An 18,842-nucleotide genomic window follows, 5' to 3' on the forward strand; every position below is an offset into this window, starting at 1 on the left:
GCCACAGGGCTTCTCCAACTGGCAGGACGCCCTCCCCCATCCTCAAAGCCTCCTCAATCTCTCGTTCCCAGGCAGGGTCAACTGGAGGGTGGGCAGAGATGGCTTGCAGAGGGGGGGCGCAAGATGGGGATACCCACCCGGCCCAAGGGAGGAGAACGGCATCTCTCTCCACCTTTTAAGAGACAAAGCCTCCTTGAGGTCTCAGAGATCTATCAAGGGAACACAAGAAAGGTTTCCAAGCCTCAGCTGCCAAGTGTTCACCTTTCCCCTCTGAGGTGGGGGAGACAGTCAAGCTGAGGACAAGTGTGTCCCAGATCCAGGCCAACGCTGTCCTCCAACAGTCTGAAGCAAACTTGGCCTTGGCGTTCCAAGGGTAGGATGAAGGGTGTCACGGCAGGACGGGCCCTGGCGTGAGGCAACAGCGAGCAGAGCAAGGACACGACAGCGGCAGCAGTGTACAGACACGGGACGTCAGCTTCACATGATGCAACAGCGGAGATGTTTTGGGCACGGCTCCGATCTGAGCCGCCCCCAACTCTCTTGCCTACAGGCAGGAGGCACTGTACATGCAACTCAATCCAGAGACAGATTCTAGTCAATCCAGCCCAGGCACATCCAGAGAAGGTGGGAGCTCTTCGAGTTGACTCCACCGAGGAAAACAGGCATTTGGGTATTTCAGATTCCCACTCCACAATAAGGCAACTTTTAAAAAAATACTATTTCCAAGAACAAAACAAGAAAATTCCAAGGGTAGGGGAAAGACATCACTTTCTGTGGATTAGGTGGGGGTTTTCTGATGGTTTTTTTTTTGGTCTTTTATGGTCGATTTTGTCTTTTTTTTTTTTCTTTTCCATTTTCCCAAGGATGGAAAGGTCAGAGAAAAATAAAATAAATCATCTTTCAATAGTCTCTTCTGGTACGAGCAGCGTCTCTCTGGGCTGGGGAGTAAGGGGCATGGGGGGAGGGGAGTGGAGAGAGGCCGAAACCTTCCCCACCCCCACTTCTAGATCCTTTGGTTTCCTTCTCCCGGAAGATGGCAGGAGGGCGTGGTAGGGACAGCAGGGCAAGAACAAGGTGATGGCAAAAGCCCCGGATGATCGAGGGGCTGGTGCTCGTGGGGCCCAGGGACGCTGCCAGAGCCTTCTGTGAAACAGTGCTGGGCAATGGGGCCCACAGGGCCTTTCTGTGGGCTGCATAGTTGGCTGGCGGGGGAGCAGGACGCAGCTGTGGATGGGGAACAGGGTCGCGGCCTACCAGCCGCGGGCAGGGCTGCAGAGTGATTTTGGTAATCCAGACGAACTATCAATAATTTAAAACTTGATATATATATATGTATATATATATATATATAAAAAAAATTTCCCCCCTTACCCTCCCCCCCCCCCAGAAGAAGCTAGGATGTGAAGAAGAGCCATGGAGAGAGAAGAGGGAAGGGGTGTGTGGAGGCTCCTGCCCAGGGGCGCCTCTGATAGCCCAAATGGTGTACACACTGCTACTCAGCACGAAGGCCCATCCTAACGACTACAGGCCTGTCCCTTCTCTGTCCCCTCTCCTGGGACTGGGCACCCCCACAGACTCTCACCTACCCCCTCCATCCCTTCTCCCCACAAAACCCCAGGGCTAAAGGGTTTTTCACTTTCCCAAAGTCTGTGTGTCCGAGTGCTGGCTTGTCCATTTAGCGTCTTCTCGGATGGGCTGGCCGGTAGCTGGTGTGGGGGGTTGGCTGACCACGGCGGAGGGCCTGCCGGAAGACTGGGAGGGGCACCGCCTCCTGCCCTCGCCACTGCCACCTCCTGCTGCCACGGGGTGTCGCTTGTGGTTGCCCTCCTCACCCATGGGGGGCTGCAACAGAGGAGGGAGTCAGAGGTGATGAGGGAGCACTACTTACCCACACCCCCTTCCTTGCCAGAGCTGTCTAGAGACCCCCTAACTTCCTACCTCCCACTGTAGATGATGAAGAGGTTTATAACCCTAAAAACTAGTCACCCGTTTTATTAAGCACAGCTCCATGCCAAGAGGCCAAGCCTTGTGCTGGTTTATGCACATTCACTCCTGTGCTCTACACCACCCTTTGATGTAGACCTGACCGTCTGATTTCACAGATGAGGACAGCGAAGCATAAAGTAATTTGCCAAGGGTCCCAGAGCTTTTAACTAGTAAAGACAAAATCTGGACCAGGCCCATCTACCTCGGAAGCCCAGGCCTTTATCCATACAAGTTTCTGCTCCCCTTCTGAGAAGAGGTCCCTGCTCAGGAGATGGTACACGGAACGGGGCATGCAATATGCTGCAATGCCTCTGCTCAGAAGGCCCAGATGCTCCTGGGGACTGCCTCACGCCCCTCAAGGCCCTAAAAAGGACACTGATCTTAAGAGTCAGACCGGGATCCAGTCTAGCCTCACCACTGCCAAAGGTCCTGTAACCCCGAGGACACTTCCTTCCCTTTCTGGGCGCCAAGGGTGGAGCCCTGCTTGCTCTCCTCCCAACAGGTCTCCCTATTCTCTGCACATGTCCTCCCCGTTCCAGGCCCAGAAAGGAGGAAGACCTTAAGGATGGAAGACAACGGACTCATCTTTTTGTCAGGACACCTGAGCAGCGCTGCCGCTATCTCACTGGCTGGCCATGGGCTCCAGTTCATCCACTGCTATAGTGATGATGACAGTAACCCTGCTTGCTTCATATTATAAAGGTTAAATGAGTGTCAAGTGTCAAATCAGTGTCAAGTTTTAAATAAATGTGAGGACCATTATTTACTTCTATTTGCCCTTTTGCTAAAAGGTTTCAAGGGAATAAGATGACTGGCATATCCCTACTACATTATAAACTCTCTGAAGGAAAAAGGGTTTTACTTATCTCCGGAGCCCCTGAAGCACCTAGCACAGAAGAGGAACCAGCAGTAATAACTTTGACCCACCACTGGATGTCACTGTTGAGTCACTGCTCCAAGAAGATGAAGTGGGTGGAGCAGGGAAGAACCAGACATATTTTATAAACTTCTGGGGTTAGAACTGACCTCTCCCAGAAAGACATTTACCTTGGGTACTCATCCTGATCACCTCTAACTAGGGCACAGCAGCAAGGAGGGTTAGAGGTAATAGGGAAAGAGCATTATGATGGTTTAGCCACATCCACCATGGGAGAGGGAGGAAGGAGCAACCATACACTCTCCAATTAGCCTTCACTGCCCAACTTCTCACACCCTCTGTTTAACAAAGAAACTAAGGCCCAAATGGGGGCAGGAAGGGTCCCTGAGCTAGTGGCACAGCTGGGATCAAACTCCAGGTATCCTGATGTCTGGTCCAGTTTTCTTTCTAGGACAATCAGGGTGGGAAAGATGAGAGACATCCACTCACATCCACTCGGAAGTCTTCAAGACGTCGGAATTTGCCGAGGTATTCTTGAAGTTTGGGGTCAATGTCCAAATTTTTGGCTTTGGAATATTTCAAGAAGGCCCAGAACTTCTCCAGCCCATACAGCTGACCTGCAGGGAAAGAGGAGAAAGAGGTAGAGAGAGACTTGGCTGCTGCGAAGTTGAGAATAGAGAGGCTCAGGAGAGGGAGGTATGACATGATACAGACAAGCTCAGGCAGAGCTAGGGGCCGAGAAGAGAAGACTGAGATGACCAGGGCTCGCAGAGCCCCAACTCTTGACTCTTACCAGCTTCATAGTCCTTCACGGTTTCCTCCTGAAAGTCCTTAAATATGTCCAGCCGGAACTTCTTTTCCAGGCCGTAACTGTAGTATCGAAAAAGGCACTCCAAACCATATCTGTAGAAGAACACAAGCCAGTGAAATTGGGACAGTTTCTTTATCTGTAAAACAGGAAATGCACCTGGATGATAGATGAACTATGAAACAGTTTAAACACATGGATTATTGAGAAAGTGGTAAGCATACTTGGAGAAGGCTAACATTTAATGCTAGTCTCAATGAGTCCAGCATTAAATGTTTGCCAAGGGTCAGCAAACTGAGGCCGAATGAACGACAGCATCCTGCCCACACCCATTCGCCTAAGAAATATCACTGGTTGCTTTCTGCTACAACAGCAGAGTAGCTGAAACAGAGACTTTATGTCCCACAAAGCCCAAGATATTTGTTGTCTGTCCCTTATGCAAAGTTTGTCAATCACTGGCATGAACTCTCTGCAAAGCCATTTGACCATGCCAATTAGTAGGTTTCTTCATTTACCTCAGAAATTTCAATTCTAGGAACATATACCAGGGAAATGACCAAAAATGTAGACTTAGATTGTAGAGATGTACAAAATTGTTCATAGCAGCATTGTTTTGAAAAATTTAAATGTCTTAGAGAAGCGATTAAGAAAAATCATCGTAACTTAGTACAAAAGAATAATATAATCTATTAAAAATTATAATGTAAATATACACTCATGGATACTGAGAGATGTTTACAATATATTATAAAGTAGAAAAAACACGTTTCAAACTGTTATATGTAGAATGAACCCACTGTTGTAAATAAATACGTAAATTTTATATCTATACATGCACACAAAGTCTGGAAGGGCACAGACTACATATATTAAATATTATTGACACTGGTTATCTTTGGGAATTGGGATTTTCAAATGATCTTGTCTCATGTAACAACTTCTGTAAGAAGGCAAAAAGGTTAAGTATTTTAACAACATGGAAAAATGCTCATGCTTATAAATGATAAATAAGACATACAAAGGCATTCCTTGCATGACCTAAATATATATAATATGGCAGAACATTAACACTGGTTGTCTCTGTACTGAAGGACATTTTCCCCCAGCTTCTTTAAACATTTCTGGTCCTTTTCAAATTGCTTACAGAGAAAACATTTTACTTGGGAGAAAAAGTGTCCCTTCAAAGTTTTTTGGTTTTTTTTTTTTTTTGAATAGCAAAATGTTGAAAGCAACCAAAGTATCTATTAATAGGAGACTAGTTAAATAAATTATGGTACATCTATACAGTGTACGACCATACAAGCTACAAAAAAAGAACAAGAAAGTCATTTATAAATGGATACAGAATGATCTCTAAAATACAGCCTTAAGTAAAAAAGCGAGGTGCAAAATAATATCTAATAGAGGCCATCTCTTGTGTAAACAAAAGGGGTGTGTGGGGAGACTACCTAGGTCTGTTCTTGCTTACATAAGCAAAGTATTTTTAGAAAGGACTCACAAGAGTCTAACAATACTGGCTGCCTGTGGGGAAAGGAACTAGACGGCTGTAAAACTAGGATAAGGAGACTCCTCACTCACTATATAACCTTCCGACTTCTTTGAATTTTGAATCTCATTCAAAGTAATAATTTTTTACAAAGTACATGAAATATATACACAAATAGATTTCCAATTACAGTTCTGGAAGTAGACCCAACAGAGAACCCTCACCACGCCCCCAAGCCCCAGCCAGAGCCTTCACCCCAATCCCGCTCACCTGTAGCCTTCTTTGGCATCCTCCAGAGCCAGCTGCTTGAACTCCTCATACATCTTTTTGTTGAAGTGATCTCGGAGGAAGAAGGACCAGAAGCGGAAGAGAGTGTTCATCTCCTGAGACTGGCCAATGCCCAAGCGTTTCCGCTCTGATTGGGGAGGAAGGAGGAAAGATGTGTTTTAGAGCCAGGCTGCCTGTGCTTCAGGGGACAAATGATCCGGGGGCTCAAAGACATCGGTCTTTTCTCCTCCCAATTCCCTTCCTCATCGCCTGCCCCCTTAAGTGTTTGGGGAAGTGTTTATTGAGGACTAACTACCCTGCGTCAGGCTCTGCTGCTGGACACTGGGCCTGAGCACCCCCAGAAGTAGGTGGCATCAGCTTCTGAACCAGGTCATCCTGGTCTAGCTCTCCACCTCAAAGGTTACTGCTCTCAGTGTAGTTATATAACAAGGAAAAGCATGAACAAATAATTTGTACACTCCAACAAATTATATTCTTCACTATATCATCAGTACCGATTATTTCAGCAGTCCTACAATATTAACAAGTAAAAATGGTACCATTAAAAAATATTGTTAAACACCCAAGAACAAGAAACAAAAGAAAAAAATAGAAAAATCTGATATCATTAAAAAATTAAGAACCTTTGTTCTTTTTTTTTAAACTCTCTTCTCCTTTTTTTATTTCTATCTATCTATCTAGTTATTTATTTATTTAGCGTTACGCGGGCCCCTCACTGCTGTGGCCTCTCCCATTGCGGAGCACAGGCTCCGGACGCGCAGGCTCAGCGGCCATGGCTCACAGGCCCAGCCGCTCCGCGGCATGTGGGATCTTCCCGGACCGGGGCACGAACCCGTGTCCCCTGCATCGGCAGGCGGACTCTCAACCACTGCGCCACCAGGGAAGCCCAGAACCTTTGTTCTTAAAAGGACATGATCAACAAGGTAAAAAGACAACCCACAGAATGGGAAAAACTATTCGCTAATTATGTTATCTGATAAGGAGCTTGTACTTAGAATATATAAAGAATCATTACAACTTAATAATAAAGACAAACAATCCAGTTAAAAAGTAGACAAAGGATCTGAATAGACATTTCTCCAAAGAAGACATTTCTTACAAATGGCCAATAAGCATATGAAAAAATGCTCAACATCATTAGCTATCAAAACCGTATCAAATCAAAACCATAAAAAGATATCACTGCATACTCACTAGGATGGCTATACTCAAAAAGATAGACTATAACAAGTTTTGGGAGGATGTGGAGAAATCAGAACCCTCATACACTGCTGTTAAGAATATAAAATAGTGCTGCCACTTTGGAAATCAGTCTTGCAGTTCCTCAAAAGGTTACACAGAGTTACACTATGATATGACCCAGGAATCCCAGCTCTTCCACTCAAGATAAATGAAAACCTATGTCCACACAAAAACGTGTACAGGAATGTTCAAAGCAGCATTACTCATGATAGACAAAAAGCAGAAACCCAAAATGTCCATTGATTGATGAATGGATAAACAAAATGTGGTACATCCATAGTGGAACGTTGTTTTTTTTGTTTGTTTTTTTGTGGTACGCGGGCCTCTCCCATTGCGGAGCACAGGCTCCAGACGCGCAGGCTCAGCGGCCATGGCTCACGGGCCCAGCCGCTCCACGGCATGTGGGATCCTCCCAGGTTGGGTCACGAACCCGTGTCCCCTGCGTCAGCAGGTGGACTCTCAACCACTGCGCCACCAGGGAAGCCCTGGAACGTTGTTTGATAATAAAAAGGAATGAAGTACTGATACATAGTACAACGTATAATGAACTTTGAAATTATTATGCTAAGGGAAAGAAGCCAGTCACAAAGGACTACATATTGTATGATTCCATGTATATGAAAAGTCCAGAACAGGCAAATCCATAAAGACAGAGAGCAGAGTGGTGGTTGCATAGGCCTGGGAGGAGTTGGGGAGGCAGGGGGTGGGGCACGACTAGTAAGGGGCACAGGGTTTACTTCTAAGGTAATGAAAATGTCCTAAAACGGATTCTAGTGATGGATGCACAACTCCTAAATATACTAAAAGGCACTGACTGCACTGTACACTTTAAATGGATGAACGGTATGGTATGTAAACTGTATCTCCATAAATTACACACACAAACACACACACACACACACGAAGAGAGAAGTAAGGTAGATGAACCAAGCATTTAGCAACCTTGTTTTGCTGAATAAAAGGGGGTTGAGTGACTTAATAACTCAAAGTGAGCATTCCGATTGACTCTGAGCATCTTTAGAAACAACCTGACGGAAACCTACAGTTAAAAGCTATCTCCTCTGTGATGAAAGGTAACAGGTGAGAGTGTCTAGAGAGGCTCTCTCCTTGCAGTCTCATCTAGAGCAGGGGTCAGCCATCTCTTTTTCTGTGAGAGGCTGGAGAGTTAAGTATTTTAGGCTTTGCAGGTCACATACGGTCTCTGTCATAAATTCTCTCCCTCCCCAACCCACAAGCACTCAAAAATGTAAAAAACTGCTCTCAGCTCCAGGGCCGTACAAAGATAGGCTGCTGGCTGGATTTGGTCCACAGGCCGTCACTGCTCTAGAGAACATATGCTGTCTCATGCACACCGTTTTGTGACACCGGTGGTCTTGCCAGACACAGGAAAATTCTTGGTATTTTTTATATCAATAGAGAAAGATCAAGGAACAGGAATGTTCTAAGCACCAGATTCTTTTTGCCTCCTGTATTCCAAAACTACCTGGCTATTTTGTCATGTCACTTCTTGCTCTGAGGTTAGAGAAAACAGTCACCTGCTCCACCAGCCCTTACACTGGATCTAAGCAGTGGTCCAGGAAGCTCAGCCCTCTCCCTCTGTGCCTCTTACCGTTAAGGCAGCGCCTACGATACTTGTGGTAGACGTGTTGTGTGAAGCCATTTTCCTTGAGCAGCTCGTGGGAAGGATGCTGGAACTTGGGCAGCGATTGAGGGGTACAGCCATAGCTGCCAACCGCAGGCGTGCCTTCTGAGGGGCTGGAGCTATAGAGACCATGAAACAGATAGTGTCACCAGGTTCCTCAGAGCTGCCAGCCATCAAATAGGAGGGGCCTCTCTGGCCTCTTCCAGCAGCCAAGATCCAGCCTCTCACAGTGCAACAAAGAAAGAGGCCCAGGTACTGTGCTAGGCCCGTAACTTATTATATCCATGGGTCTCACTCTTTGTACCAACCTTTGGATGCTTTTTTAACAAAGAGGTCACTGGGGCTCACAGAGACTGGGAGTCTTGCCCTGGGTCACAGAACTAATATTTAACTTCCCAGATCTGTACAATGCCCAAACCTGAGCTTTTAGCCATTTACTTATCCCGTGTTAACATTTAACTCTCCTTAATGAGCTGTAATGGGTTAACCCAAACATATTTTTCTTAAAACCATGCCTGTTTGCGGGGAATAGACTGCATAGGTCAGTGGCTCCCAAATCTTGCTTTGGAACTGAGAACACTGGGGTAGTTTTACTGAGAAAAAATAAAAAGGAATCTGGGCCCTACTCCCTGAAGCTCAGTCAGGAGATCCAGGGTGGGGTCCAGGAATCTGTATCTTTATTCAACTCCCTAGCTACCTTGAGGGAGGCAAGAGACACCCACTTTTGAAATCAACTGAGCTATCCTCTTGAGAGAATGCCATGTGGCCGCCACACTTCAGAAGGCAGCCTTTCTCTTCCTGGGATCTGGATTAAGCTCTCTAGACTACTCCTGTTTTTTTGGATTTGGATGAGGGCCCCTTCTTTAAATTTTCTTTAATTTGCAGACCAAAGAGTTTCTCTCTTCTCGGTCCCATCAATGTCACGGCTGTGCTGCCCGCCCTGCAGTCAGCCTGACCTCCCTTCCCCACTGTCCCATACCTGATGGAAGCAGTCCGGGGCCTGTGCTCGCGGGAATCCATCACCCAGCCCACGTGACTCTCCAAGGGTGGGTTCGAGCTGTGTCTGGTCTTCCTCTTCCGAGGCATCTGCAAAGGTCAGTCCGGGACTTGTTATTAATTGTACTCATCCAACACTGAGGAGCATCAAGCATTTGTAGGACTAAGATTCCCTCCTAGGTGTGAGTTATCTCACAATTTATAAAGCATTTTCATGTCTATTTTCACATGATGTCCACAGCTGTAAGCTAGGAGCTGACACGCCTACTTCACAGGTGAGGAGATCGAGGCTTGCTGGTGACATGATCTGCTCAAGGACCCACACCTGGTCCTCCTTAGGCCTTACCATGGCTACATGCGGCCACCACTCCCACGCCCAGTCCATCTTGCAGATGTGTCACTCAATCCTGGTGGGCCCACCAGCCTAAGAATACGGAGCAGGTGGGGGACGTGGCACTTTCTTGGCTCAAGGCAAGAGAGAGAAGCAGAGCCCTGGAATGCAGTGAAGTGAGCCCAAGACTCTTAGCAGCTCAGCAGGAACGCCTCACCTTAGCATCTAGCGTCCGACCTTCCTTCACCACTGGATAAAACCGTGACGTCTGGCTTGAGTCTTTGAGCTGCGGTGTCCGGGGAGTGCGAGGGGTCCTAGCGTTGCGATAGTTTGGCGACTCTGGGACAGTGGTTGGTAGAGAGCGGGCAATGGTGGAGGGCTCGGGGGCACCAAACAGCTTGTTGGCCAGGGCATCAGTGGGAACTGCAGAGGCAGAGTGGGGACAGTAAGCAGAGGTAGGCCTGTGAACGCCTGTCCCTGTAAGGCCCTGTCGGACGGCTCCAGACCCTCGCACCCAGGCCAGGGTGGCAGGTGTCACCTCTCACCTTGCTGGAAGCGAGGCGGTCCAGGAGGGACCTCCTGGTTGGGGTCCACAGGGGGCTCAGGGGTTAGCGTGTCAAACTGCTCCCGACTGATCATGTTGACTTTCTTGAAGTTCTCGACTTCTTGCTGCAGAGGATACAAGATGGGGCGGGGGGGTGGGTGGGGAAGATGCTGGTAAGAAGACTGCCCTAGCCTGTTTAGGGATCAAGACATGCAGGAAGCTGAAGAAGGCAGCTCCCACGACCACATACATGGAATTCTGGTCCCCAGGCTCTCAGCTGTCCCATCGCTATGCCTCAACCCCAGGTACCCAGGCATGGGTGTGCTAACCCAGAATGGGGGAGTACCTGCCCAGCCCTCTCTGCAGCAGCACTAAGGTCAGGACTCCGGCTCCCCAGGAACGTGCTGTAGACTCCCCCACCCTGATTCTCTTCCTGCAATTCTCTCCTCACCTCCACCAAACACACTACTAATCACAACAGAGGCTCACCAAAGGCCAACCGACCACCACACATACCCACTCTGTAAACACCTACTACACCAGTTTTGACTGTTTCCAGGTAGCAGTGATTTTTTAGAAGACCTATCTTTCCTCCATATTTCACACTCAAAGCAAGTTCCTCAAAAGGCTTTTCAACTTTTATATATGCCTAAATATTTAAGAAGAGAAATGACAATCCAATCCTTATTCTATTCCTCACCAAAGTGCCTAGCCAACTTGAAGACATTAAACGTGGATGCTCACGAAGCAGAGTAACCACCTCTCATACTGGCACAGTCTACAGTGTCCACGTCAAGCACCACCCCCTTCTGTTAGATGAGGATGCTGAGGCTCTGTGCCCAAGGTCACACGGCTTGTAAGCCTTCCTCTTCCACACGTTACAGGCACCCCAGGCCCCACCACCGCTGCCATGCCCAAGACTCACCTTGATCTGGGAATACTCGGGTTCAAACTTCTCAGTCCACAGGTCCTGCTCGTAGTAGAAGAGCCCATCGTTAATGACCTTGGCCAGCTCAGCGCTCATCTTGGCACGCGAGGTGTGGTTGCCTGTGCGGTCCCCCCCCGGGTGCCGGCGCATGTAAGGTGGGGTCTGGGTGACAATGAGGATCTTGTTGACATCCCGGTCATCAATCTCATAGTCAGAGTCCTCATCAGACCAGGCGGTAAAGGTGTTCTTCCGCCCATCCATCTGTTCCATTTCCTCGTCAAACAGGAAATCCAGTTCCTCTTGCTCGTCTTGATCCTTGGATATCAGCTGCTGAGAGGGCAGTTGCTGAGGCAGAGTGGTCGGGTGGAGGAACCTGGGCTCCTCTGACTTCTAACATGGGGGCAGACCAAGGAGAAAGGGAATCACCAGGGAATCACCTTATACCAGGCTCTGTCGCTGTGCCCTGGGAGAAGCCCTGACCCCTCAACATGGGACTGTTACAGCTGCGGCCCTGATAATGCCAGCAAGTCACAGCTGTCAGCCTCGGAGTCAGCCTCGTGGAAAAAGGATGTCCCGTACGAGTCCAGGTTTCTCCGCTCACAGCTCACATCACAGTCATTCATAAACACTGAGATAACAAGTTCCCTGCAGTTAGAAACTGCACTCTCATTTACCTAAATGTGTATCCTCCACAGCACCTGGCCTGAGAGTGGGTACAAGTTCAACAGGCTGATTCATCCATTTGTCCATCCCCAACACCTCCCAATAAACTGGAAGCTTCATCAGGCAAGAACCACAGCTGCCTTGCCTTCCATCATATCCAGTACTTAGACTGGGATCTAGCAACAGCACATGTTCCACTACTTGATAAATGGGCAAGTACCCACTGGTACCAGGCCCTGTATGAAGACCCTAAAAGCAGAATAAAGAACAAGACCAGGTCCTTGAATTTATGGAGCTCTCAGTTTAGTGGGAGAAAAAGTCAACCAACCAACCAACTGCAGTGTGTTATGGTAAGGACTATAAATAGGCCTCGTGGGAGTACACAGGGAGTAGCACTTAACCAACTGGGGGTGGGAGTGGGGACAGTCAGGGAAGGCTTCCCAGAGGAAGTGACTATGAAAGGACACGCATAAGTAAGCCAGATGAAGGCAGGGACAAAGATGGTGAGAGGCAAAAAACAAAACAAACAAAAACACAGCATGTCCCAAAGGCAAGAGAAAACAAGACTGCTTTAAGCCAAAACAAAGTATTTCAGAGTGTTGATAGGCTGAATTTATCTGAAATTTTGGAGGTAAAGCATTTGTCTACCCCATAGTATATATCTAAACGTCAATTCCCTGCTGTGCAAAGCGCTTTCTGTATAAACTCTAACCCTATTCTCTTTTGGAAGGTTCACGATAGGTCAGGTGGGAGTGGGGGCTCGAATTCTGGAATGGGGGCTAAGCACGGCTCCACCTTTCCAAAGCCTTTGCAGTCTGCAGCACTGAACTGAACTCTGTCAGGTCCTTGTGCACTTACTACCCTACCCTCTCCTGATGACTCCAGCCTAACCTCTGACACTTTCTGGAAGACTGCAGCCAGAACAGACTGGGAAGTCGGGGTATAAACAGGAAGGGAGGACGCAGGAGTTGAGGGGGGTGGTCACAATGGAAAAGGGAGCACAGAATTCCATAAACCCAAAGTGCAAGGTCACCTCTGAGGCCTCCTCACAAGCCCCAGACCAAGAAGGTCTCCAAAGAAGGGGTGGCAATGGGCAGTTGAATGGAGCAAAAGTCTGCTCCTGGAAAGGGGGCAGTAATTTTAGTTTGAGATTGAAACAGTTCTCTAATAGGGGACTAAATGTGAGCTATCCATATATTGCTTTACTATTTCTAGAGCAGTCTAATCCCTCCCTACTTCCATCCGAAGAAGGAGAAAATGAAGCCTTGAGATATTAAAGAAGCTTCCCAAGGTCAGCAGCCAGCAATGACAGGAGACCTGTGTTCTAGTCTAGACTCTATCCAGACCATGTGTCTGCTCTCCCTCCCTTCCCTCTTCAGAAGGTCTGAGGGGCTTATATATGGGACAGTGAGGACAAATTCAGGGGGAAGGCACTAAAAATGCAGCCCCAGGGATTTAGATGGGGTCAAAAGAACAGCCAAGGGACTTCCCTGGCAGCCCAGTGGTTAAGACTCCACTTTGCCACTGCAGGGAGCATGTGTTCGATCCCTGGTCGGGGAACTAAGACCCCGCATGCCACATGGAGTGGCCAAAAACAAAAAGAACGGGCAAGTATTAAGAAACACTTAATACTTAATGAGACACTGCTGCCAGAGGCTGCATGATCTCCTCCTGTGAAAAATGCCATTCAGGATCTCACGGAGCTAAGGCTGTCCTGAGGGGTGATCCCCACTGGAAACGGAAACAGGCCATATCAGCCTTCCTGCAGTCACTGGTGACCTCCAGCTCGCATTACAACCCTGAGCCACCCAGCTTGCCTGCCAGCCCCTACAAGCCCAGAGCTCTGTGCCTTTGCAACACCCCTCCCCACACTCCAGGCCAGGCCCCTAGAACCTAGGGGGGGTGGCAGGCCTCACCCACCTTGGGTCGTGCTGGGGAGGGCCGAGGTCTTTTCTTCACTTCAATCCAGTTCTCAGAATCCAGGTCAGGGAGGCTGGCAGACAGGCCCTTGGGCAGGGTCTTTAGGTTGCTGACCTCCTCTGTTTTAGTTGGCACTGGGGTGACAGCACGGGGAGAGCCAGGCGCCGACTCTAAAGGGTGGAAAGGGGAGATCCTCATCCCTCCAGCCCTCCTCCTGATGGCCAGAGGACAAGGGCAACAGGGAGGCATCCACATGCCAGCAGGGTACCTACCTGTCTCCTTCTGATAGTGCTGGCGGGGCACAAACTCTGGGCAGTTGAGAAGCTGGGAGAAATCAGTCTGGGAATAATCCACTATTGGGGGACCAGGAAGAGGCCATTTCTCTGGCTCCTCCCTTCGGCGGACTTTTTCATCAACGATCTCCACCACCTTGCTGTCCTTTAGGGCCTGCAGGGGAGAAAGAGGGAGACGAATGCAGAGGAGAGACACGGACAGACTGAGATCTTGGAAGCTGGTGGATGACTGAGCCCCATGAGCCCAGGGATAAGTCCAGTGCTGGCAGGGGTATAAGAAAACTGGTACCATCTTCCACGACCAGCGGACGGGTGAGATGTTCAAACTTGTAGGAGGGTACCAACATGAAAAACACACCTGCCCTTTGACCCTGCCATTCTACTTCCAGGAATCAGCCCCAGAGAAATACTTGCACAAACAGGTGACAACATGTATAAGATCTGGATACAAGGCCATTCACAGCAACATTGTCTGTAAAAGGAAAAAACTGGAAACTACCTACACTTGCCACCACATAAGCAATTTAAACCAATTATGGCACATCCACTCAACGGAACACCATTCAGGCTTAAAAATCAGCTTCAAATGTGCTGAGGTGGTAAGAGTCACAAAAAACCAGGTGTAGGTCAGTGAGTTTAAGATCCCATTGGGGGACTTCCCTGGCGGTCCAGTGGTTAAGACTTCGCCTTCCAGGGACTTCCCTGGTGGCACAGTGGGTAAGACTCCACGCTCCCAGTGCAGGGTGCCCGGGTTCAATCCCTCGTCGGGGAACTAGATCCCACATGCATGTTGCAACTTAAAGAGGTCACATGCCGCAACCAAGGAGCCCATCTGCCTCAACTAAGGAGCCTGCCTGACGCAACTAAGACTCAGCGCCACCAAATTAATTAATTAATTAATTAAAACGAAAAAAAGACTGCCTTCCAATGCAGGGGGTGAGGGTTTGATGCCTGGTGGGGGAGCTAAGATCCCACATGCCTTGAGGACAAAAAACCAAAACATAAAACAGAAGCAGTATTGTAACAAATTAAATAAAGACTTAAAAAAACAAAAAGATCCCACTGGTGTTTAAATTTTTTGGTGTTTGAATTTTTAAGTAAAAACATACAAATGCACACAAATTTTTCTGGGATTCACAGGTAAAGTGCTACAGGTGTTTATCTCTGGGAAAAGGGTGAAAAATGGAGGGGGGAGAAGAGTTTCCTTTTAAAAATCTTTTAGGGGCTTCCCTGGTGGTGCAGTGGTTAAGAATCTGCCTGCCAATGCAGGGAACACGGGTTCCAGCCCTGGTCCAGGAAGATCCCACATACCGCAGAGCAGCTAAGCCCGTGAGCCACAACGACTGAGCCTGCGCTCTAGAGCCCGCGAGCCACTACTGAAGCCTGTGCGCCTAGAGCCTGTGCTCCGCAACAAGAGAAGCCCGCGCACCGCAACTAAGAGTAGCCCCCGCTCACCGCGACTAGAGAAAGCCCGCGCGCAGCAACAAAGACCCAGTGCAGCCAAAAATAAATAAAATAAAATAAATAAATTTATTAAAAATAAAATTTAAAAAAATAAAAATCTTTTAAATGGAAGAGGAAAACATTTTAACATGTGACAACATACTCTGTTGGTGAGGCTGGGGAAGAGGCACTCTCATATACTGCTGGTGAGAATGCAAAAGGCACACCCACTAGAAAGGGAATCAGGTAACAGCTAGCAAAATTACATATGCATTTGCCTTTCAGTTCAACCATCCCACTTCTAGAAATCTAAACCAAAGACACTGGCTAAAACATGAGAAGATTATATATATATATATGCACCTGTAAATAAGAATGAGGAGTACCTTTCTTCTACTACTACTACACGTCAGCTCCCAGATATATTAAGTGAAAGCAAAAAAAGTGTAAAGAAATACATGTGCTATATGTTACCATTGATCTAAGAAAGGGGAAGTATATAATACACACAGAGGCATTTACTTGAGTTTTTTAATAGAAAGATTCAAAAAAGGTTGCTTATAGTAAAAGAAAGGGAAAAAGGTGTAAGTAAGAAAATTTTAAGTCAGGCTTCTATGAACATACCATCTGACTTTGGAACCACATAAATGTTTTCTATAAATGTAAAACAAATATGAAGGGGTAAAAAAGCAATCCCCAAAACGTGAAAGCAAAGCGAAACTAATGAAACTAATATATATTAAGTTAAAGAAACAACCACAAAAAAATTATTTCAAGTTGAAAATAGTCACTGACTGTATAAATAGGAAAAAACCTTTTTAGGAGTAGGAGAGGTACTATAAGTATAATGTGTATAAACTGTAGAGTAAAACAAATGAATAGTTATGTTGATGTTGTTAGGAATTAGGATTTTTGGCATGGGAGAAAGTAGTAGTTACAAATAAAAGATACTTGGAGTTATGTACAGACCCTACAGAAATTTTAATAGAAAATATCAGTATAATCTCATGATGTATTTTATTAAGACAAACAAACAAACAAAAACCTCTAGAAACGTCGACCAATCAAGTAGCAATAAACACCGCTACAAATCAAACTGTGTTATCTAAATACCAAAAACACCACTTCCCCAAAATAGAGGACCTAGAGTTCCTTAAAAAAAAAACGGCCAATTTCAGATTTGGGACAGGAAATGTACAAGATGAACCAGGGTCCCACTGGCCAAAGACACAACAATTTGATTCAGCATAATAACTACAATAAGTTGAAATAAACAAAACATTTGAACCTATAAGTTTGTAATGATATTAAATGATACTAACACAAAAAAAACAAACTCAAAACTCACTGTTCACCTTTGAAGGTTATTAGGGATCAGCTCATAATTCTGAAAACTGGTTAACAAAGGAAAAGATCAAGCACTTATCTGCCCTTCCTGTACAAAGTATATACTTCTTGGTAACCAAATAGTTGATAATGCAAAGTACCTCCTTAAAGAGGTATTCCAGCTAACAAATAAAGACAGATTGACAGAATATAAACATTTCGTAGCCCCTAATGAAGTAACAGGCAGTGACTTGCAGCTTACACGGCAAAAAAGAGAACCAAGTGAAGCATTAAGTGCCATCTGAGAGAATATATCACTATCTATGAAGCATTCTTGACGAGTAGGGAAAAAAAAAAAAAAAACAACCAAAACCTGAATCTCATCAGGCCTCTCAGTAACCAATTTACAAAAAAAATTGGAGTACAGAAGAACATGTGAAATGATACCACTCTGTCCTATGGAAAATTCTACAAGATATACAGTCTAGCATATTCAAAAAATAAACTGCAAGGAAAAAGAGAGGGAGAGGAGGAGACTTAATAAGACAATATATTGGTCTTATCTGGATCCTGATTCTCATAAACTACCAAAACAAAACATTTCTGACAAGTGGGGTGAATTTGCAACTGACCAGATATTTGGTGATATGAAAGAACTGTTAATATTTTTACATGCAATAATCATATACTGATTATTTTTTTTAACAGGCCTTTATCTTTTAGACACAGATACTGAAACATGGATGAAATGTCAGATTACCGGAGAGTAATCTGGGAAAGGAATTTGGGAAAGGAAACATGAGGAGACAGATGGAATAAGACTGGTCATGAGCTGATAGATGCTGAGGCTGGGTGATGGGCTCATTACACCATTGTGTCTACTTTTGTAAATTTTCCATAATAAAGGGATGGGTGTGGGGAGAAGAGAGAGAGAGAGAGAGAGAGAGAGAGAGAGAGAGAGAGAGAGAGAGAGAGAGAGAGAGAGAAGAGGGAGGGGGAGGGAGAGAGAGAGAGAGAGAGAGAGGGGCTGGCCAAGCCTTGGAATCTTAGCATAAGTAATGAGATGGGGACTCTTCCAGGGCTTTCTGCCTTGGCCCAAATGCCAGCTCCTTAAGTAAGGACCTTTCTTTCCTCTGCACCCCAGCCCCAGGGAGACATACCGCAAAAATGAGTGAAATGTCAGTGGTAAGGGCCTGTACTCGGTGGAAGGACGCAATAAGTGTGATGGGAAGGAAACCGTCAGCATCCATTTTCCGTCGCAGGAAGAAGTCTCGCTCTAAATTGTCCACGCTGAAGTAGTATTCACTAGGTGGAGGGGAGAAGAAGTATGATTGCTTCATCATTTGTGAATATGCCTTCCTTGTTCTGTACACTCCAGGAAGCTCACATAGCCTCTGACCAACCCTGTCCCTACTGTACTTACAGTCCTGAAGGCTGAAAAGAGATGATGTTATCCTTTCATGGCTCCCTAACCCTGGGTCAAACTTCTCTCTGCCCTTCAGCCTCTTTGTATGCCTGACAAGCTCCTCATCCTCCTTTAAAACCCAGTCCCAGTATTGTTGGTCACTTTCTCTTCTGCTCCTAAGCCACTTATCACACTCTTCTGCAATGATCTACTTCCTTGTATGGCTCCCCCACTGGACTGAGAAACAACATATTAGAGAGGTTAGGAGCTAAGGTTTTGCAAATCAGACAGAAATGGACTCAAATCTGTGCCTTGTCACTTACCAGTTAGGCAAGTTACTGGGCCTGTATGCTCATCAATAAAAAGGGGATACAACCCAGCTCATAAAAACTAAATAGACAACTATAGGACTAAATAAGAGAATGCCTATAAAGCACGGAGCACTGAGGCTCACCAATAATGCTAGCATTCTGAATGCTGCCATTACAAATAAAGGGATAAAGCAGAGTAGAATCTAGACATTTTCTCTCCTTTTAAAAAAATTAACTAATTAATTTTTTGAATAGTAGCACAGTTCTCTCAAGTCACCTTTTTCAGCTCCGGCCAGAGGCAGCAAGTGCTGCTAGCGCCAGAAGGGCCTGCACAGCCCTACTCTACCAGGCTA

General features: G+C 46.5%; 1 protein-coding gene across 1 annotated transcript in view; it reads right to left on the reverse strand.

Annotated features, from left to right (window-relative positions):
* Positions 1-826: 826 nt before the first annotated feature.
* LARP1 (La ribonucleoprotein 1, translational regulator) overlaps positions 827-18,842 on the reverse strand; it is a 53,632-nt gene continuing 35,616 nt past the window's right edge. The window contains exons 8-19 of the mRNA XM_082621155.1: positions 17,934-18,078; positions 13,984-14,158; positions 13,712-13,881; positions 11,126-11,518; positions 10,202-10,325; positions 9,874-10,079; positions 9,309-9,415; positions 8,297-8,448; positions 5,428-5,572; positions 3,657-3,766; positions 3,353-3,480; positions 827-1,842 (exon numbers count right to left, since the gene is read on the reverse strand). Of these exons, the coding sequence (XP_082477281.1) occupies positions 1,633-1,842; positions 3,353-3,480; positions 3,657-3,766; positions 5,428-5,572; positions 8,297-8,448; positions 9,309-9,415; positions 9,874-10,079; positions 10,202-10,325; positions 11,126-11,518; positions 13,712-13,881; positions 13,984-14,158; positions 17,934-18,078 (2,065 nt within the window). The 3' untranslated portion in view covers positions 827-1,632. The remainder of the gene's footprint in view (positions 1,843-3,352; positions 3,481-3,656; positions 3,767-5,427; positions 5,573-8,296; positions 8,449-9,308; positions 9,416-9,873; positions 10,080-10,201; positions 10,326-11,125; positions 11,519-13,711; positions 13,882-13,983; positions 14,159-17,933; positions 18,079-18,842) is intronic.

This window comes from Mesoplodon mirus, assembly GCF_964341445.2.
Source record: "Mesoplodon mirus genome assembly, chromosome: 5".
NCBI lineage: Eukaryota > Metazoa > Chordata > Mammalia > Artiodactyla > Ziphiidae > Mesoplodon > Mesoplodon mirus.